This window comes from Metarhizium album, assembly GCF_000804445.1.
Source record: "Metarhizium album ARSEF 1941 chromosome Unknown scaffold_1, whole genome shotgun sequence".
Classification (NCBI taxonomy): domain Eukaryota; kingdom Fungi; phylum Ascomycota; class Sordariomycetes; order Hypocreales; family Clavicipitaceae; genus Metarhizium; species Metarhizium album.
Genome location: NW_024467575.1, coordinates 1336191 through 1358220, shown reverse-complemented (window position 1 = coordinate 1358220; position 22030 = coordinate 1336191). Strand labels below are relative to the sequence as shown.

Here is a 22030-nt window from a genome sequence, read left to right as displayed (position 1 = left end):
CGTACTCCAATGCTGTATGACTCGGTAAAGTCTGGTCTGTACTCCGTACCACGAGCTGGTCTTGTACGACACTCTGCCACGCTGCCGAGAACGTGACACGGGACGGCTCCCGGCCATGAGTGGTTCATGTAGCTGACGTTTATGAGTGACAGGGATTGCTTCGTCTTGCCTACTCCGTACTCTGCAACGCCGTGGTTTTTTTTTTTTTTTGTTAAACTGAAACCTCTTACGTTAAAGTGAGGCGGCTAGCTAGCCTTTGACAACGCAAGTCTTCTGACACACATGTATTACCTATTACGTCTTGTTCCTCCCGCCAAGGTCGCATTTCGAGAGGGATTGATCCCTGGCAAGTTCGGTCGTGCAAGGCAGACATGGCACGCTCGCCTTGGTGCTGCTCACAACGGCGTACAGGAGAAGCAAGCCAGTGCCATGCTCTTCTGTACCGTCATGTGCTGTGTGCGGAACGGGGAAAATTCGGAATACGTCATGGAGGCTTTCAGTTTCCTGCCGTTTGCGCGACATTGGAAGCCAGCCTCACTTTCGGCACTAGGCGGGGTTGCCGCACGATTATGCGGAAGCTGTGTTACGTCAACTTTTCGTACGTGCTGGCTTCTGAGAAGAAGACATGCTCGTCGTGTCTGGGGAATTCGGCAGGGGGGCAGGGGGCTTTTTTCCTTTGGGCCATGGCATAACTAGTTGCCTGGCTGGTCCGCAGTCGGTTGAACTTCTGACTGACCAGGTTCTGCCACGGCTGGGCTGCTGTCGGCTGTACTCGGTACGGAGCACAAAAGCAGGGTTCAGGTTCACACTTGCCCGTTGGATAAGGGTTGAGCTGCATGCATGATGCCGCTGATGCGGCACCATCGACATGCATCGAGGCCGCCCCCAGCCACCCGGTAGGTAACTGTACTTGTTGTTTATGTACGTTACAAGGTGACTACTGCGCAGTCGGCAAACTGACCGAAAAAGAAAACCGCAGGAGCCAAGCCTCTCAGCTGAACCAATCAGCCGGGCCGAAACGTCCAACGTTGGACAAGCCGTTGACGACCAGAGGAAACCGTTCAGACGCGTGCCGGCTGTGATCATATTGGCCAAGCTGAGGTGATATCCAGCGGTCTAGGCCCCAGGCAAATGAGGCTGCCTCGACCAAAAGTGCAACTTTGTTCCGCGTACTTGTTCTTTTCTCAATTCAACTGCAAAAGGGGGCCCTGCGTGTACCAACGTTGTTGGCAGCGGCAACCGGGCCGTTGAGTCGTTAACACCGAGACAGCCCAACGCTGCAACATGCGCCGTCCATGAGCTGCACTGCATATTTCCCGACTTGTCCTGAGCATGGAGAAACACTACGAAGCCATGTTTCTGTGCCCTGTTGGATGGGGAACGCAGCCCGGCCCTCCGACAAGGCCGGGTCCGTATTTTCTTGTAATACATGACAAGCCGTCTTTGTTTCTTTTTTTTTGACGTCATATATTCTCGTCTACGGAGTACGGAGTATGGAATCCTCTGCTTGGATTTCAGAATCATATGCATGCTAAGCCCCTGACCTCTTGGCGGGTGTTCCCGCCATTCGAGAAGTTCATCGCCGTGCCAAGTCATGCATATGCATCTCTTGACCCCCCTTTCTGGGTTGGAGCCGGACGGGAAGCCAACGGTCGGGTACGATTGCTGAGGCAGGGACGCCAGCGGGGGAGAGCGTGCTCTAGGGATTTTGCCGAAATGCAAACTACGAAACGCGGGCATATGTGTGCCGACCTCATTGGGTACCTTGCTTTCCTCATTGCTCATCTTCCTCTCACTTGGCGCTGTCAGGGCCCGTACGCCGACGTGGTGCGCCAAGACGCCATGGGCAAATGGGCAAATGTTGAAAGCCACTGTTTTCAGCCAGCCAGCCTTGCTGCAGGGCGCCGGAGAGTGCAAAGTACATATGCAAGCGTCTCACCGGTGGTGCTAGGTTGCGCTTGGCGCGTTTTCCCCCTTGCCCTGTTCTTCTTTTGGCGTCTATAGAGTATTTGACGTGCATGCTGCCGAGAAAAAGCCCTGCTTGTCGAGCTTGTCTAGTGACCTCAGCATAGACAGACGGGGAGGCAGAAGGGCCGTGCTGCGTCTGCAGTGCCTTGGGTCGTCTGATGCTGTTGGGACACGTGCAGTGGGTCACGAAATGCCAACCAGGAAGAGGGAGAAGGGGAACAGAGCAGCTTGACGAAGGGTGTATTCTCGGGGAGAGGATCCGACTCGGAACGCTCGTGCTGGCTGGGGAATAGGCACTGGTGTTGGCGTGGTTTGTCCTGTCTTGTTCTTGTTGTCGTTGTGCCACGGGGCCCGCGTCTCACGCTGCGAGCATCGGCGTCCGGTCGTCCGTCTGCCCCACGGCAAAAGTGGCGTAAGCTTGCCGCCAGAATGGATAGACATGCTGGTCAAGCCGGGATCCGGGGGTTCAAGCCGGCAACGCGGCGGGCTAAGGAAAGCCCGCGTCCGTGTATGGTGGGCTGCGAGCAAACCCGACGACGATGCTGAACTTACGTTTGACTTGTGAACGGACCGTGGGACAGGTGCCTCTGACGATCTCGTGTGGGTGGTGAATGGTGAATCAGAAGCCTGTGAAGCGGACACTCGTTCTCGGCTCGGGCGGACGGAGTTACTTGAGACGCTTTGTTCCGTGAAGGAGCATGAACCGTGGGGAGACACGGCCGGCTGAGATGTGATGAGCCGTCCATCCGTTCGACGGACGCACGCAGTAGGCTTGTTTGTGGAGCATGGTTCATGCTTCTCTGAGGCACACGAGCCGTCCAAGTCGACATCTGGCGGGTGGAAGCTGGCGAGCCCTGCCGACCCGGTGCCACGCAGTCGAGATGCTGGCCTTTTCGGGTGTGCAGAGCCGGACACCCCTGGGGAGAAGGAGATGTTTCCTCTTGCTGCGCTCAAGGCGTATCATGGCCTAGGTTTTTTTCAAAAGTGGCTCGCCGCGGCGAGACGGGTGCTGAGGCTAGAAGTCGTCATCCCGTCGCTGGCTAGAGGCCGTGATCTCGGTCTGGCCCTCGGACTGATGCAAGTGGTGACTTTGCTGTGTACGACTGCCTGCATTTCAATAGGTCGAGGAGATTTCACTCGATGCTGCCACAGAGCTAACCGCCAACACGGGGCCTGACCTTTCCTCGCCTCTCATGTCGTCATGTCCGCTCTAGCCTACCATTTGTTCGTGAACGTTTGACGGGCTATTTCCCCTCGGGATGGAGAGGATGATTTTGTTCTGACTAATCACGTCAATTCTGCTCGACCGTCGCTTTGCAATTCGCGGGTGATTTAGTGACCGGACACGATGACCGTTTGCTGCAGATGGTGGCATTTCGTCAACGGGCCGCTTGCAAAAAGAGCCCGGGCACGCCGCAAGAAAGGGGCGGGCTTTGCATGGCGATAAGGAAAAGCCGGTCACCTTTTTTTTTCCCCAACAATATGTGCTGTCCGAAGCCGATGACGATGGAGAGTGATGAGTCTCCGTTCACATGACAATGTATCAGAGGCGGGCCAGCAAACCGAAGGCGTCATTGATTGTTTCTCCTGGAAGATGGACAGAGAGTCGACGTTTTCAGGGCCCGGGCATGTCCAGGCTGCCTTGGTTGGCTGGACCCGAGGCCAAGTTAACTAACTTAGTATGCACCCAGACTGGCGGCTGAATTTGAATCGGCCACGTTGCGGTGCGGCCAAGATGGAACCAAGTTGGGTCCCGACGCAACGGCAGCCGGGGCAAAGCGGCACTCCGCTTGTGGCAACTCGAAACGGACACGGAGTCTGAATTCACGACTTTCGGCCGGGCCGCGCACGAGCAGCAGTTTGGCCCGACCACGTCTAGTTGGACGCTCTTGATGCCATTCCTTCCTGTTGTCTGTAAAGTAAACAGCCGGGCCTCCTTCTCCCCCCTTGGCCAGCCGACGACGACAAACGTTTCGCGTTCGAGTGCTTCTCCCGAGCACGTGTCGGGCGGGATTGCGTGTTGGCGTAGCAAGCAGGTTATATATATGTTTGCGTCTTGTCAGCCACATCCGTGGTTTGGCATTGTTTGTAACGTTAGAACAGACTTTCATCCCCACGTATTCTTCTGCAAATAGACTTTCATCCGCGCGCATTCTTCTGCAAATAGACTTTCATCCCCACGCATTCTTCTGCAAATAGACTTTGCGGAACCAGGAGCCGGAGAAGCAACATGTCGGCGACCGAATCGCGGCCCGGGAACCATGTCTCGCAGGCGGCCCCCCCCAAAGCCAACCCCAAGGACTCCATGAAGTCGACGTGGCGATTTGGCGACCGCAGCCAGTGGACAGCGTACCACTGGGTGGTGGAACTGATGGGCCTGTACCACTGGGATCCGAAGCGCCCAGTCCCCGTCCACGAGAAGTCAGACAAAGTCCCCTACGTGCCGCAGTGGACGGCACATGGCTGGATCCTCTTCCACGCCGCCGTGCCCCTTGCCATCCACCAGGCGTGGGCGTCGGCCACCGGGACCAACATGCCTGCGCTGCTGGCCGTCGTCTACTACACAGCGGCGTTCCTGGCCGTCGTGGTCCTCGAGCTCCGGGAGATCCGCCGCCTCGGCCACGCCCACGGCTTCCTCGACGGCGACGTCCACGACAGAGACGGCATCCCCGACATCGGAGTCGCCCGGGTGGTCATGGCCGGCCCCAAGACGGCAGGCGGCCGCATGGCCATGGCCGTCCTCCTCACCTACCGCGTGTCCGAGTCGCCGGCCGACGTCATGAGCTCCTGGAACTGGTGGGCGTGGCTGTTCTTCCAGATCGGCCTCTACGGCATCGTCCTCGACTTCTGGTTCTACTGGTACCACCGTGCCATGCACGAGACCGGCTTCCTGTGGAAGTTCCACCGCACACACCACCTCAGCAAGCACCCGAACCCGAGCCTCGCTGCCTACGCCGACGAGGGGCAGGAGTTCTTCGACATGGTCGGCGTCCCGTTCATGACCTTTGTCACCTTTAGGGCCTTTGGCGTGCCGCTCGACTTTTACAGCTGGTGGATTTGTCACCAGTACGTTGCCTTTACCGAGTTTGGCGGGCACAGCGGCCTCCGTCTGCACATCGGGACCGCGTCTACCTTCGGCTGGCTGCTCAAGTACTTCAACATGGAGCTTCTTGTGGAGGACCATGACTTGCACCACCGCACGGGCTGGAGAAAGAGCCACAACTACGGAAAGCAGACGCGTGTTTGGGACCGCATTTTCGGGACCTGCGGCGAGCGCATAGAGTTGAAGGAGTCAAACATCGACTATGCGAATCCGGCTCCCTTGTCGCTGCTGTAGCCTGCGGGTGAGCGCAACCAGGGCCCAGGGGGGCGACGGTGCGCTCGTCGGAGCAGCGTGGTGTCGACTTGTCGGACGGTTCACGTTTGTGCTTTTGCCCGTTTCCACCGGTGTGGCAGGTCTGGGGGGTTTTAGCGGACGTAGTGCCGAGTAGGGAGTCGCAGTCATGTTCCTTGCGTGAGTTTTGGTACGGCAAAAAGATTGTCTGTCCGCTCTGCGGCAGTAAGCATTGTTCGAATAGTCTATAGTCTCCAAAGTCAAGAAGTCATGAAGTCAAGAAGTCAAGATGAGGTCAGCAGCCAAGTCACGCACCCGTCTCGGAAGCGACCCGGCCTCAGTGCGGCTCGGCTCGGCTGGCGAATGCAGTCTAGTGCGCAGTCGGCCAAACTTGCGCATCTGCCACAGGACTCGGCAGTTGAGAGGCAAACTCTGATGCTCTGCACTGCTCTTCGTCGCCCTGCCACTATCAAGAGGCCATGGGCAGTGGGCACCGTTGACGGCATCGCGGCCATCCGCTGGACGGTTCGGATCCCCCGACGGCAACTGCGGCATCGACTTGTGCCGAGGACTTTGTCCACCACTAGATTCTCCAGTCTTCCTTGCACCACGGCTTCTGTCACGGATGAAGGGGTGGGTAGAGACAAGCTTTGTCACGGTCGGGTCCTACAACTATCGTGTCATGCGGTGACACAAGGGCTGCAATCACGAGACCCAGAGCAGAACGTTGCTGCATACATAGAAGTCCTTGGGCACCGATGGTCTTGTGGAAAGGCAAAGACCTTAAAACTAAAAAGTATCATGACAGTTGAATCGAGATCTTGCTCCAAACCCTCTCTCTGCCGAGCCCTAGTCGCGTATCGCAGTGATGCAGCCAGTGAAGATCTGTTACTTTGGTAAGAAAAGTTGAATACTCTGTGTTTCTGGACAACAAGAAGCTGAGCTACTTGGAGCTCCAGCCGATACGCCGAACCCCATTTCACCCACTTCCACGCCAACAGAAAAGCCAATTACCCTGCGGCATCCTTTCAAGCATCATGACTTGAAGTCGAGGCTGCAGTTGTCTTCTAGACGGCGGCGGCTGCTGCAGCTCAAAACAGTGGCGGAATAGCGGCAGGCCTGAGTGAGTGCCGACGCATTAGCTCTCCAGGGCCATGTCTCGCGACCGGAGGGACAGACCTACTAGACTGGCTCGGGGCTCGGTTTTGCGATATCGCAGCCGGCAAAGTGGTTGCAAAACTGGCTGCGCTTGACGCGAGTCGGCGCCTCCCCGTCGCGCAGTGTGCCTGCGAGTCCCATGGCCGCGAGGAGCGGAATCATGATGTGCGTAGCTCTCATGGTGGTAGCAAGCGTGGACCAGGTGTCCTAGAGCGATGCAAAGTGTAAAGCCGAGTCTAACATGCGGGCCGGATTGTGCAAGCGTTTTTATATCTCCGGCCAGAAGCTCTCCTGCTTGCCGTCCACGCGGCAAATACAACCTGGGACGCAGAAGAACTAATGCAACATCCGAGTGTTTAGCCAGGTGCGACAAGGGCGGTGAGAACAAGGCTTAGAGAAATAACTCCGTTCGACTATAATGTGACGCTTCAGTATGCAGGGTCCCAAAGGTTCTGGGTCTTCCTCAATGCCCAGACGGCCGAGGACGTGTTTTTGTCAAGTGAGTCCTGTGCCCTGGTTCTTGTGGTAAACCTTCTCATAGACTTGGCATAACACGGAGAACGCACGACCCTGATAATGTCGCTCCACGGCGTAGGGCGGGAAGAGGCTCACGGTTCTGGCCTAGACTGCGGCAAGGATTGACACAATTCTGGGACGCTTAGGCAAGCGTTCGGAAAAAGGAAATAATGCGAGTGAGATTTGAAAGCCGCCCATCGGCCACCAGGTATTCCATTGCTGTTGTCGCGTAGGATTGTATTCGAGGGATGCTTGAGGAGACATGCAGTGGCGACTGAGGGGTGGAACTCGTTGTATAGTTCAGAATCCGACTATAACCACTCGCGAGTCTGCAACGGCTCGTATACGTTACAGCCGAACGGATATGGTTGTTGCAGAAGGCGTGTGGCGATGGAATGGAAACCTCTTGGCAAGACAAGTTGCAACTGTAACGGACACTGCTTCGGCTGTAACTGGGGTTAATAACGTCTAGTATAGATCGTGAGGGCTATTGGCAAACTGTGCTGGCTCATAAACCTCGTTGGCTGCCTCGTCATGTCGCATATGGCGTGGCCTCCGTAGGTTACACCGCGTTGTCATTGCGAGACTCAACTTCAAGGGCATGTACTCTCGACGGCTGGGGTGTAGTTGGGGCAATTGGGTCGCAGAGAGCGAGCGGCTGATGAGAATTGACATTAATTCAAAGGCGAGTTAACGGCACTGTGGCAGGATCTTGATAAGGGCATGTAAAGTCGACAAGGCTTGCCAACTTTCTTTCTGGCAGAGTGTCGGCCCTGTCGGGGGCCAACCGCGGGCGCATGTACCCGGCGGCAGAAGCCCTCGTGTGGAGAAGCAATCGCCTTCCCAGAAAGCATTCATGGGACAGACTCCAAGCTCCAGACGCCAGAGCGTCTTCAACAATCCGCAGCCTGCAAGCTTGGCTCTAGTTTGTTGTGGACTCGTGGCGCCTGGCCGGGGAAGGATGGGCCCGCAGGCTATATGTGACAATCGCACTGCCAACTTGGAGCTCGGAAACATAGCTTCATCAGGACGGGAGAGAGGCTGTGGGAATCCGCTCGGCCAGCATGAGATTTATAGCCCAGTCGGCAGTGGGCTCTCCCAAAATGGGCCGGAAGCCGCAATGGATGCTTGACGCTGTATCGCAAGCCGTCCTTCCATGGTACGCTGTAACCAAAGCACGCCAACGGTTCGCAAAGGCTTGTATGATATGCTGGTACGAATCCTCCCAGGCTACAGCAGAGCACTGTTCATACTTTGGCGCAAGGGATTCCTTCCTTCGGGGCAAATCGGGGGTCCCCTCGTGTCATACAAGACACGAATTTGAAATTGGGTGCCGTCTCCAGATAGCCCATGTGTAGTGATGGAATTGCGCCGAGTACCGCAGGTATCGAGTCCGACCATCGTACAAGCACGTTCTCCCATAGTGTATCACGATGCTGCAAACAGTTGTGGCTATCGCCATGGCCCAAGGGCATTGCTGAATTGGTAGGGCGCCATCAACGGCTGCGTCATGTCCAGGCAGGTAGGTTCTCGCCCTTGACGTCGACGTTCACGCAACGGCGAAAAGTCAATGGTGAAGCGTAAAAAAACAAGTCAGTTCCGACTTGAGGAGAGCCTTATGCTCTTGTACCGGATGTGATGTAGACTCGGGTAAAAGGAGGTATGGATGGTGCTCTTTGAATTGCGGATTGACCAAGCCGCCAAACCAGGGACACCAACCACAGACAAGTTGGGAAACGAGGGTCCAGGGCCATTGTGCTTGCCTCTCACCGTGCAAAGAAAAATATCCAGGGTTTGTGTCGTGCGTTGGAGAAGGCGTGGACGAGAGGCTGCTGGCTGCGGGCTAGATATTGTATTCTGGTGTTCTTTCCAAAGAAAGATATCGACAAGTGCGCGACGTCGGTCATACTATACATGTATACTTATCCTACAGGGTAGCTCGATGCCCCAGGCACCCACCCAATGTGGCAATGCGTTTCATGTCGCAACATACATCCACAGCTGAAAGCCAATAATCCGTGAGGTGCGGGAGCTGCAGCGCCCTGCCCTGGTAGAGCCGGTTCTTACAAGACCATCCTGGCGTCAGTCCATCTCAAGTGCCCGTGTATCTGAGTCTCGAATAACTAACAAGTGGCTTTTCTTTAGATTGGCCAGCATCGAATCTCCGAGAAATAGTGTCTGCCGCTTTGCACCCGCACTTCGTGGGACATGACGATCCGTCATGGGCTATTACTCCAAGTTTGGACCAAGAAAGCAGGTGTGAGTAGCACCGCATTGGCTTTTTACAAAGTCGTAAAGACAATCAGGACCTCATTCCCCTGCACCTGGCTACTTTGAGTGGTGTAGCTGGCTATGTTGAAAGCCTAGCAGAGCATTTTGACCCCTTACAACCAGACAGCTATGGACGAGTCACCTTGAGTCACACCGCAACCGCCTCGAACGGCTGTGAGTTTGAAGGCATCATGAAGCAAGCTGTATGCGTGCGATCTTAGTACAAGGGCTGGCCGCTCTGAACCTGCCAGTGAGCTTCTTGGCGTGAGTTCGAATTGGGGCGTCTACCTTCTATCGCCTGCCCTCTTGGGATATGATTTACCATTGACATCTTGCCGCGAATCTTGACTTTGCCGTCGATTTGTAGAACCTTCCAAGAATGGGCGAGAATGGAGCGGCAAAAGAGCAAGCCTCAATGGATGATGAAAAGTGAGGCTGTAATGGTTTGATATGATTGGTCATGGATCGATCCTGGATTTGATCCAGCTGCCATTTTTTGCACTAGCGTACAAGTACCTGCCTTGCATGAAATATATTAGGTAGTTACGTGCTTTCTACCTACGCATAGACTTGATTCTACGTAGCCTTGTCCCCCCTCACCCCATCTCTTGGTTGTTTCCCATCCTCCTGTTTCTCGCGGGGCATACTCTTGTTTATGTTGTCGCTTCGTGTTTGTGTCTATTCGAGGTCTGGAACGCCCTAACTGAGCTTGCTGAGGCCACTTCACCACGCGAGAGGGAAGAGTCGGCGAGCGCGGGGTCGAGCGGGCTTTGGCTCCATTGATCCGCGACCCGGTCCGGGTGATTCTGGTACACGGCCGGACGTGGGCAGGAGACGCGGGATGAGGGCCTTGTTACAGGTTTTTGGACCGCGGCGGGTGAGCACCAAGGCATGGAGTCTCGGGTCGAAGCGGACGATGTCGACGGAGGGACTGAGTTATCGGACAGGGCCGAGCGAGGTTCGTTTATCTCTGCCTCTTTACCCTTCTGGACAGTCGGAGAAAGGGAGTTGGCGGCGATGGACTCTATTAAAAAAAGAGAGAGAAAGAAAGAAAAAGAGGAAAAAAAGCCAAGTCGACGAGCCGCGTGAAACAAGACTCCAATACTCCGTACTCTTGCCCCCAACGCCAACGTCGCCCACCGGCCGAGCTTCATGTCACCAAAGGCTAATATTTCCATGACAGCCGCCGCTGTACATGGGCACGATCCCGCAGCACTTTGAACAGGTCGTTTCCCGTCATGGCGACCGCGCGGCCGTCATCGCCCGCTCGCCCGCGCCAAGCGGCTTCGAAACTACCCTCACCTACTACATGCTGGACCTGCTCTCGAACCGGCTGGCGTCGTCCCTGGCAAGCCTGGGCGTGAAGAAGGGCGACCGCGTAGCCGTGTCACAGGGCAACACACCAGAGTTCGCCGCCCTCACGTATGCCTGCTTCAAGCTGGGCGCCATCCTGGTGCCGCTCAACCCGTCCTTCAACGCGGCCCAGGTCCAAGCCGCACTCAAGCACCTATCGGCCGACGTACTCGTCATGGGCGCCGTGACAGACCTTGCCTACAAGCCCGGCCAGGGCCGCAGCAACGAGGAGCTCCTGGCCAGCATCGCCGGCGACCTGTCTGCGTCCAAGCTCCAGAGCCATGCCGTGCCGAGCCTCAAGCGCATCGTCGTTGTCGACAACCGCGTTTCTCACCACCACGTCCGCTTCAAACTCGACGAGTATCGTGCCCTGACTCTCTACCGCTCCCTCCTCGACGGCTCGGACCGCGCCGTCACCCCCACCGCGCCCCTGGATCCTTCCGACACCATCAACATCCAGTTCACGTCGGGGACCACGTCGACGCCCAAGGCGGCCATGCTCACCCACCGCTCCATCCTCAACAACGGCATCTTCATCGCCAACAGGATGGGCCTCGCCCCGGAGGACCGTATCGTCGTCCCGCCCCCGCTATTCCACTGTTTCGGCTGCATCCTCGGGTACATGGCGACGGCGACGACGGGCAGCGCGATCCTGTTCCCCAGCCCAGCGTTCGACCCAGTCGCGACGCTGAAAATGTGCGCCGATCACGACGCCACGGGCCTCTACGGCGTGACCACCATGCTCGTCGCCGTGCTCGAGGCGCTCGACGTGGGCGTCGTGCCCAGCGCACCCGCCCATCTGCGCAAGGGCATAGTCGCGGGCTCCTCGGTCCCCGAGACCCTTATGAAGACCATCTACCGCCGTCTCGGGCTGCGCGACCTCGTCATCTGCTACGGCATGACCGAGACCTCGCCCGTCAGCTGCATGACGTCTCCGTCCGACCCCTTCGACCGCCGCTGCGCCTCCGTCGGCACCCCGATGCCGCACACGGCCGTCAAGATCGTCGACCCCCGTGACCGCTCGCGCCTCGTCCCGCTCAACACGCGCGGCGAGCTCGCCGCCGCCGGCTACCTCGTCATGCGGGGCTACTTCGGCGACGACGCCAAGACGGCAGAGGTGCGCGTCTCCGAGCCCAGCCTCGACGGGTCCCCCGGCCACACCACCTGGATGTACTCGGGGGACGAGGCGGAAATGGACGAGCACGGCTTCGTCACCATCACCGGCCGCATCAAGGACCTGATTATCCGGGGTGGCGAGAACATCCATCCGCTCGAGGTGGAGAATTGCTTGTTTCAGCTCGACGGCGTCAAGGAAGTGTGCGTCGTCGGCGTGCCAGACGAGAAGCTGGGCGAGAGCGTGGCCGCCTTCATAGTGCCCCAGCACGGTTGGAAAGGGGACGACGGCCACGACGGCGGGCGAGACAAGATGCTGCTGAGCAAGGATGCCGTGAGGGAGTGGGTGAGGACCGAGCTGTCAAGCCATTTGGTGCCCAAGCATGTCTTTTGGGTCGACGACTACCCCAAGACGGCCAGCGGCAAGATTCAGAAGTTTAAGCTGAGGGATATGGCCGTCAAGTTTCTGCAACCCCCCCCTTCTTTTGGGCGGAACGGGTGGGCGTTGGATTTGAAACATGAACCAGTGCGTCGGAAGCAGCCCGTGTACACGTCAGCAGCCGCACTGCATCTTGGAAACACCAATGATCCATGGCCTTGAGAAATCCCTTCTTTCATGTGAAGCAGCCACACTACATCTTGAAAACACCAATAATCCAGGCCTTGAGAAATCCCTTCTTTCATGTGAAGCCAGGCTCAATTGGTACTTGACAAGACTGCTTCTCCCTGCGATTTATTTCTACAGTTGTAGTACTGCCGACCACACCTCATCCTCAATTCACCATTACATCACGACCTCAGTCGTACTCATAATTCATAGTGAGCTGTTTCAGCTAATACAAAGTCTAGGAGTTCCCGCCCTCATGCATCATTCTGCGTCTGCGAGTCATCTCTCACCCTGTATATTCCATTCCATGTCCCTTGAAAATGAAAATAATAATAAACGATGGCGCTGCCCGCGTTCCCTGCAGCCCTTCCAAGTTTGGGCAAGGTTCATCGCTGCAAAGCAAATACGGTAAGGAATAGAACCATACCTAACACGAAAATGCATGATGCCGATTGGACCGAGACGTATCCTCGGGGCAATGGATGAGAGCAGTAAACAAGTCTAAACGCCTTGAACTCCACTGTCCCTGGTTCCTCTAATCAACCTGCTTCTCGCAGCCGATGCGTCCGAGCAATTCCTTGCGATCGCTATGTCCTGGGAGGCTGACACCGGAGCTGCTGGCCTGTCGCTTAACGCCAGCTCTTCGTTCCCAGCTTCGAAGATCGATCTCGTCAGCATCAACTTCTTCCTCGAGAGGCTCTGCCTCTTCATAGACGTATTCATCCTCATCTTCAACAGCCTCGTCATCACTTCGAGAATCCTCCGCTCCATCACCACGGACCACCTTCATGGCTACCCGAACAATCATGGTGAACCAGAAGATGGTGATGCCCTGAAGAACAAGTAGAGGGGCCAGGAATGACCACTTGACAATCTCGTTGTAGCACACTCGTCCGGTGGAGCTCAGGAATGGCTCAATGAGCCACGAAAAGCCGGGAGGTGGCTCCTCGGGTCCGGTCAGGTTGTCGTTGCTGCCACGAAAACAGGCCGAGGGCATAATCTCGGGAGTATGAGCGTAGACTGACCAACAAACCATGACATAGAAAAAGTGGCGGGCCACGAACCACGACAGCATGAAGATGCCGAACATGATATCGCAAAGAGTTGTGTAGCCTGCATATTTGAGACACTTGGCGGCCTGCGTCTTGTTAGTAAAGTTGTGGCGTAACACTTCAATATTCAATGGGCGAGGAGAGTATACCGGCAGGAATAAGTCCACAACATCCATAATGACCAAAATGACGTTGCCGACACGAGTATGGTGGTAGAAGTAACATGAGGAAATAAGGGCTGTGGTAATAATGTGGTGACTAAACATTTGCCAGTGGTCCTTGCGACGCTCCTCGATGTTGATGACGATGATCTGCTGCAACCAAAATGCCCACTGCGCCAAAACATAGCTCTTCATTAGGCCATCCAGTTCCCGGTTCGGCCAGTCGGTCCACATTTCTCGCAGATTGAGATAGTACGGCGACTTGCAGTAGATGTACTGTAGAGCAACAGCTGGCATTAGCATTTCGGAGCATTCTGGCCGCAAGTGCGTGTCGTCCCAGGTCTCAAACTCACCACACCCATGGTCCAAAATACGCTGTAATACACAAGCAACCAGGCCTGTTCTGTAAACCGAATCTGATCCTTCTTTTTGGTGACGCCTTGCATTCTGGCAACCGGTGCGAGAATGTACTCCATGAAGCCAGCTCGCAGGAGTGTGAAGAGAACAATGCAGAAAGTAATGAAGTAAGTATCGTCAAAACCATTGCCATACTGACCGGATTTGACATTGTAGTAGGCGAGCTGGAAATACTTGTGGGTGTGCGCTCGAGCTTTCGGGATGAAATTGTGGCAGAGGAATAGGAGTGCGAGGAGGTTAAAGGAGAGACCTAGAAGCAGACGTCAGTGCTGCTTGGAGTGAAGTTGCCGGTAAAATAAGGAGAAGGGTTCAATAACAAGATCAGCCAGCTCTCTTCAATTGCAACTGGAGTGAAATGAAGTGTTGAGAGCATTGTTATCCTTGTTCTGCCTTTTCCCTTCTTTTCGCCGTTTTCTTGGTCTTCAGCAGCTCCAATTGACCGCAGAGTGGACGTACTGATTTGGTTTTCAACAAACCACCGGGTGAAATGTTTCCACGAGCCATCCTCTTTGCGCCTGAGTCGTCGGACAAGCACATGCTTGCCGTCAGAGCTCTGCATATACAACGGGCCCTTGGATCCAGAGGTCAATTGAGATTTTGAGGGACCATCTGCGGCGCAAATGTCTAACGGCTGGGCGCGGTCATGGACGTCCATTTGTGGGAGAGGGCTGCGAGAAGAAACGAGAAGCAACAAAGAATCGCGGAGCGAAGTCGGGCGCGCGCGCGAGGGAGCAGCTGAGAACGGCGCTGTTGACAAGCTTTCGAGAATTGGGAAGAAGGCCGAGTCGAGCCGTTGCGTCAATCTCGGTGCACCGGCTGGAACCTCGATGCCTTATTTCTCTGTGGCCTTGCCAAGGTTGGAAATGGTGGCAGACGTCTCGGGCAGGGAAAAAAGAAACGAGCTGCCGGGCTCCAGCAGAGTGAACAAGGAGGAGGCCGGGAGGCCAAAGGCGTTCAGATATGACTGTGGATCGCTCGCTCCGTTACGACTCGTGGGCGTCTTTTTTGTCAAGCTTGAGCTAGACTAGAGGCGGGTTGCAAAAGTGCTGCAAGATGGATGGTTGGATCCAGTTTTCGGTGGCTGCTAGCCGAGTTCGCTTTGTCTGGTAGTGTCACGTTTGGCGGCCAACGGGCGAAGTACGGACAATTGAGTGGTCGTGGTGATGTTCCTGACGCATATACACACAACACACTAGCTGACACGGATTGATTGAAGATGGTGGCGTCTGGGAACCGATGTCGATGGAGCAAGGAGGCGGCCAATCCGAGCCGAAGATGCAGGTACTTCGTGGCCAACTACTTAGACGGCAGACGGGGCAGGCTTTGTGAAGCACGGATAAGGGGAAAGGCTACAAAGATTGAGGTGTAGAATACAACATAAACTTTGAGGGCAACGCGAAGAGGGAAGGAATTCCAGGTAGACGAGCATCAAGCAGGGGGAAGAAGAGGAATGACTATGGAGGGGAGAGAAAAGGGAAGCGGGAGATGATGGAGTTGGGGTTGGAGAGAAGCGGGTGAGTACTCCGTACCTGTGTACTTGCATCATGCATACAGGTACATCGATGTGTACAAGGGTGTGTACTTAATGCATGTCAACTTCAACCACAGGTGGAGAGTGGCCGAGCCCAAAAAAGACGGTGGACAGCAGCATGAACAGCAGTTCGGACGGACTAGGAAGAGTGACAGGGAGTGTTTGAGGCCAGGCGGAAGGTAGAAAGAAGAAATAGAAGACCAAAATAGCATCGACCGCCGCGCGACTTGTGCCACGCACGTACGTTTGAGATGGTGGTGTGTGGTAGACTACCAGGTACCTGCTGAGTAGGTATCGGGTCATTCGTGTCAAGTGATTAGCTACTTAGATCCTAAGTACCTATTTACTGAGTGGATGGGATGGTGAATGCGAGGGCCAGTTACGTACTTGAGTACCTAGGTACTTCTTAAGAAGTAGGTACGTACTTGGTAGTCCGGAGTACAGCTCAATAAGCTAGGTACTTTTCAAAGCGGGGACATGTCTCCTCAGGGTAGTCCATCTGGTAATCGTGCCCGCCCCACTTTATGTGGTTCGGCTAGCAAAAGCCCTCACCACCAAAGGTGTGGTGAGGGCTTTTGCTAGCCGAACCACATAAAGTGGGGCGGGCACGATTACGGGGAACATGTAGCGGCTTCCAGCTTCGACCCGCGGGCTCAAAGCCTTCCAAAGTCGCGGCGTTGGAGACCAGCCGTGATATCAGCCGTGATATCTATCGTCAACAATGAATGGTCCAGGATCAAAAACATGGTCTACCAGATTCGCGCCATGTCTGGTCCGCGCAAGCCTATCGAGACATATCCCCAACTGACGCACGACGGCTCAGGGCATCATTTCGTCACTGTGCCTGCCGCTGCCTTCCCAAGGTTGGTACGAAGGTACCTTAAGTACTAAGTGCGATGTAAGAACTTACTAAGTACTTACTCCGTACTGGCCCTAGGTATCCATCCCCAAAAGACGTCTCAATGTCATTTGACGTGCCGGTGCCATTTTGGACCTCATCTCATCTCGACTGTCTTATTCCCTATCCTCATTTACTACTACGTACTCCGTTAGCCCACACCCCTGAGCATGAGCGTGAGTGCATGGAGGGGTGTAGGGATACGGCAGGGAGCAGGGATGCTTGAACTACTACTGGTGGAAGATTGAAGAAGCAAAGATGCGCCTCAGTGCCCACCACCCCTGCGGGATGAAGGAGGATCAAGTACCGAGAGAAGTCCATCGCCATCGCCACCACATCTTCTCCAGTAACATCAAAGGCGGTGAAGGCATGGCCTGGCTGGGATCCTGGGATAATCCATTGCTAATCACGCCCTTGGCAAGGACGGTGAGCACTGAGGAGTCATGAGTCGGGAGTCGGGAGTCGGGAGTCGGGGCTCAGAACCCCATCTCATCATCGCCTTCCCAGATCAAGCAGCCCACGGATTTGTCAAGTTGCTCATTGTCAACAGGTAGTCTGATGAGCCATGACGTCGATCCGACTCGGCTCATGGGTGCACACTGTATGCATGGCTGTGCTTGAATGGCCACGGCCGGCAACCGACAGGCCACAACTCAATTGCCGCAGCATCGCGATGAAAACGCACCCCGAGTGAGCCAGCATTTGACTCCTTTGTCGACGACTCACGTTCGCTAGCGAGCGACTATTCGCCTTTAGAGTAAGGCAACTTTGTTCTCAAATAAATAATCGACCTGGTATAGCTAACCATGTCTTTGGTTTTGTATGGTTACCCAATCGAGCATGCGATCAAGTTGTACACCTGATGCTCTACGAAGCTGCCAAAAGATATAGAGCACAAGAATCAGCCAACACTCCTCTTCGCTATCTTGACGTGTTGCCAACCGGCCATGGCTTGACCAGAACTTCATAACAAGACGAGTTTACGGTGCTCACTCATAACTGTAAAAGTATACTTTTGCCTGGGAACACGGCGCGGCTATCACTCCTCATGCATTCGTGTCGAGTCCACCGTTGAACGGAAGGGCTGAACTCGATTGTCAGCCTCCTGATGATTGACAGACGTCCTTTCCTGGTCGCCGCTACTATCAGAGACACAGGCATGACGCTGGGTCATGCTGTGCCAAGTCTATATGGACCGGATCCGCGCTCAGGAAGAGTTCCGGCAATGAATTCCAAGTCGGCAGCCACGACTAGCGGCGTGATGAAGTGTTTGCCAACGACATGTTCTCCGCTATTTGAATTCGCGCCTCGCCTCGAAATCTCAGCTCTCAGCAGCATATTTCTCCGTATAGCCACCTCCGTCGGGAGACTACTGACATCGACTTCTCCGACAAGGCTGCGTGGCAACTGGGTATGGCTGATGTCTACTCCAGTGTCGGGCGACGTCGTCGCCATGTCTACTAGAGATGAAAAGATGCGCCGCTGATGCCTACCACCCACCTATGTGCTTGTTCAACCCAAGAACTTGATCTAAACGTTCGCTTTTACACCCGTTAAGAGAACCTATGACGACATAAACGACTCCATACTGGTGCATTGGGTCGTGCAGCTCTGTCTAAAGCTTCTCTGGAAGGAGCACTTGAGGCTTGGGGCCGTTACTCCCAGGACGGAAATCATCTGCTTATTGTCCTCGCATTTTCTGTAGGTATTCTGAAGACTTGGAAGACGCCACCCGCGTGGTAAATAGCCTGCTCCATAAACATCCCGAATCGTGTCTCAGAGGCACTTTTCAGAGAAGTCCCATAAACGGCGTTACCACACGGCATGGTTACTGGAACGGCGGGGTTAGGTGCTCTCGACGAGCCAAGAGATCAGCATTTTCGACATCATCACGTCGTCTTTCGACAGCAGAACACAGCAAGGTTAACGTCACCAGACTTGATGACGCCTTGCTATATCTTCGAATTTGCATTGCAAAGACTGACTTTTGCAGGGCCTCCCCTCGACTGTTGAAGAACAAAACAGCGTCTACCATCGAGCCTGGCAACAAGCCTGGAGAACTTTCCTTGTGCCCGCAAAAACAAAGAAATTGATCAATGTCGATTTGCCACGACCCGGCTCACCCCGAGCTCACAGACATCCTTGGTGGTCCAATAGTTCTGCGCCCAAACACGCTTCGACAGTGGAGTGAATCAGAAGCATTCGACAGGCCCCGACATAGTGGGTTTGATGTCAAGATTTTCCGAAAAGCTCTTGAGCCCGGGGTATTCCAACAAAACTCTCAGAATTTGTGGGATGCATGTCGAGCTATGGCGTCGATGCGGGTACCATCGGCCGCGGGCTTTGCGAGAGCTTCTGAGATGACGTGCGCAGCGTTGGGCCCAAGTTCTTTTGCGCACGCGGCAGCTGCAGCTTCAACATGGCTCTCATTTGAATCCAGGTAGTCGTAGATTCGTCGAATGGTGAGCCACTCGACAACGCCTTCCTAGGCCGGCGGCTTCCACTTCGAAACACATGGCGTCAACTCCGCAGCTCTGCCAGGAACCCTGGAACGAACAAGATGCGAAGAGTAGCAGTCACAGGGATGGACGGTACACTGCCAATCTTCTGCTGTGAGATGGACGAGAATAAAACTACTCTCGGCTGCGAAGTTGTATTCCACCGTGGCCTGTGACGCGGAATTTTCAGGGTCATTTGATGGATTCTGTGATGACGCGTTCGCTGGACGTGTCCTGGGGCGTTCGTTCGCCTCCCCTTGATCTGTCAAATCATGCTTGTTCCGACGACAACAAGCAAATGCACATCTGGTCGGTCTGGCACCACGGCTGGATGGGAAAGATGGCTTCGTGTGCGTCGCAGCGGCCGTCGCAACGCCATGTCAGTTGCACGGGAGCACATTACCACGTTGCGCAATTTGCTGCCACATGACAAAACATCATCTCGACAAGCGCGACAGACCAATGTCTTCGATAAAGGCTCCGTGTCTTGATGTGATAGGCTGGGCTGACTGCCGAGTCGTTTGCTTCCCCGACGTCTCAGCCAGCCGCGCCTCACACGAGACTGTTCTCGGTCCGCCGCCGTGACAGGTCTCTTGTCGCCCAGGAAACGGCGTGACCAAAAGGCCCCTTTTCATCATATCCGTATATGCTTGTAACTGACCCCACCGAGTACGGAGTACCCTTGATATTTCTATATCCGATCTGTGCCCGAAGACCTCTGAGGCTTGGGACGCACAGCACTCGGGGATCCATGTGCAAGGATGGCACATTTCCCTGCTCCGGGGTGCCGTTGACGGCAGGGTATCCGTATATTTGACAGCCTGTGGTGCTCTGAGATGGCTATGATAAGTATTACGAATAGAAGACACCGCGAGGCAATATGTGAGGATTGTCCGTATCCCGGGCGGACGAGTGCCCCTTGAATGTTACGTAATTTGATGGTGGTAATGAAGGGCAGCCTATCCTACACTGACGTGCGCAAGGTCTTTTGTGACAGGCCAAAATTGAGACATTTCCAAAGCTTGATGATTTGTCTGTTGAAGCGTCGGAATTTTCAAAGCTATCGCATGGTGCTGCATCTCACTTCGAGGCGAAGCGTCCCGCAACCAAGTGAGCCCAGTGAATCGCAACTTGGGCAGATGGAAGGAAAAGATGTCACACCAAACTCTCACTAGAACCTGCTGCCTTGGCTGAATCTTTTTATATCACCGCCTTGAATGATGATATCAACGGACGGGGCGTCCACAGACAGGATGCAGCAGGCTACGAGTGAATTCCTTCACTCCTGTTTGCCGTGAAACAAGACATACGCGACGTGGTGAATGCGAAGAAGAACTTGCTCGCCTAGATTTCAGTGTCAGAGTGACGTCGCTGCTGCAAGTCGCATGGCATCACGGGTGGCGATGGTCTGGCGTGCGGGCCTCATCATGACAACATGAATTTCCACCGCCATTCGCGGTGACGACACAAGGCTGTCAGACAAGTGGCGTTGCACATTGGAGAGGCATAACCATCGGCAGACAAAGAGAGCTGCCTTCGAGACGAAGGCGCTGCTTTGATTCCCCCTCCTGGATAGGCATGCTCACGCGTGGCTCGCTCAACCCTCAACGATACTCATTTTGCCAATCCCAGCATACTGCCAATCGCAGCAGTCCTTCCACGCCGCCGTGCTTCCGAGCTCATCACCACCAAAACGACGCAGAATTCTCAACCGGCTCCTGAACTTGGAGCTGAGCGGCATCAAGACCGTTAGTCGTCCGCCGACAGCGATGGCCGGAGCCTCGGGCTCGAACCAGCCAGACCCGGCTTGTTTGATTCTTTACAAGACGATGTACGGAGTACAAAAGATGAATTTGCAACCGTTTGGCAAGCGTCGGCACGCCACAAACCACGACCCATGTTCGGCTTGCATCGTGTCTGAACACAAAGGCGCGGATTGGGGCACATCCATATGGAGTAGAGACAAGTTGGTGCCCTTTGCCCAACTCGACTCAAAGCGACAGGAAACCGAGACTCGGCCCATGAAGAACGCGCCAGTTTTTCCTTCCTCTGCCCTGGCAATCTGCGGCCTTGAACCAAGGTCCTGGCTGAGGCTGGGAGTCTGGGACGAGGACAGACATTGCCTCGCCATGTGGTTCCTCGGAAGTTTCCGTGACTCTGCTCCTCCCCTGGGCGCCGTCTCTGGCGTGAACGCAGCAGACGTTGCTGTCAGGCTCATTGCTTCAAACGGTGACACAGTCACACGCACTGGAGGCGCCTCCGTTGGACAAGGGCGAAACCCTCGCGGCGAACCACGAGCTTTTCTCGCAGACAGGTCGGGACAAAACACTGCGGCCTGGGCTCAGACCAGCCCGCCGCCAGCGGAAAGTAACCTACGCTGCGGCGGACCAGACGCTGGTCCCGTGGTAAAGTGCCATGTATCTATCTGTCACGCAAGCCATGTATCTGAAATAGCTGGCCATCCCGTCTCCTGACAGCATCTGGCCACGACCGATGAGAGCCGGCATGTGCCACCGTGACACATATCCAAGTCCCCGATGTCCACGCCCCTACGCCGGCGTCATATCTACCCCCCACCCCTCAGCGTCGCAGCAGGATGGGAATCGTCTGGGTAGTCAAGTCAAACGGCCACACCACGAGCTCTGAACGGGGCGGCTGCGAGAGATTGCGGAGCCGGTGGCATCCCACATACACACCAGGCTCAAGTCAGAGCAAGCGACATTACGGACTGACTATCCTTGCCTGTCTCCTCGGGCCGCGAAAACCAATCGAGCCAAAGCTACACGAGACGGTGACCGACATGTTCCCTATGCCGAGAAGTCCCAGCTGTCGAGACACGAGAACGATGGGCGCCGGACAACTGCGACTTGCCGCAGCAGAGGCAGAGGCAGATGCGTTGTTCGGGAGCACTTGGCCAAGGATAGCACGCGGTGGTGTACTGTGAGCATACAAGGTAGAATTTCATTTTCGTCGTGACTACGTAACACGTCAAAACCGCGATACTTTGATGACGGCTGAGATACGCCACAAGCAAGGGGTGGCGGATTGAGCAACGCTTTGGAATCGCACTCAAAACCAAGCCCGGGGCGTCTGTACGAGTCCTGGACTTCCCGTAACGACCCGGAACTGAGCTATCGAAGTGGGTGACCGGGA

The 22030-nt window shown here is 55.3% G+C and overlaps 3 protein-coding genes across 3 annotated transcripts; 2 read left to right on the top strand and 1 right to left on the bottom strand.

The window, feature by feature from the left end:
* Window positions 1-4198: 4198 nt before the first annotated feature.
* Window positions 4199-5305, top strand: MAM_00376 (Fatty acid hydroxylase; the record flags this gene model as incomplete). The annotated part of the gene is made up of 1 exon (XM_040819175.1): window positions 4199-5305. The coding sequence occupies one exon, from the start codon at window positions 4199-4201 to the stop codon at window positions 5303-5305; it is 1107 nt and encodes a 368-aa protein (XP_040682440.1).
* Window positions 5306-10442: 5137 nt separating this feature from the next.
* Window positions 10443-12314, top strand: MAM_00375 (AMP-dependent synthetase/ligase; the record flags this gene model as incomplete). Its single annotated transcript, XM_040819174.1, has 1 exon — window positions 10443-12314. One exon carries the CDS (start codon window positions 10443-10445, stop codon window positions 12312-12314), a length of 1872 nt encoding a protein of 623 aa, XP_040682439.1.
* Window positions 12315-12855: 541 nt separating this feature from the next.
* Window positions 12856-14605, bottom strand: MAM_00374 (Longevity assurance, LAG1/LAC1; the record flags this gene model as incomplete). The annotated part of the gene is made up of 3 exons (XM_040819173.1): window positions 12856-13809; window positions 13887-14200; window positions 14407-14605. The coding sequence occupies 3 exons, from the start codon at window positions 14603-14605 to the stop codon at window positions 12856-12858; spliced, it is 1467 nt and encodes a 488-aa protein (XP_040682438.1).
* Between the last annotated feature and the right edge of the window lie 7425 nt (window positions 14606-22030).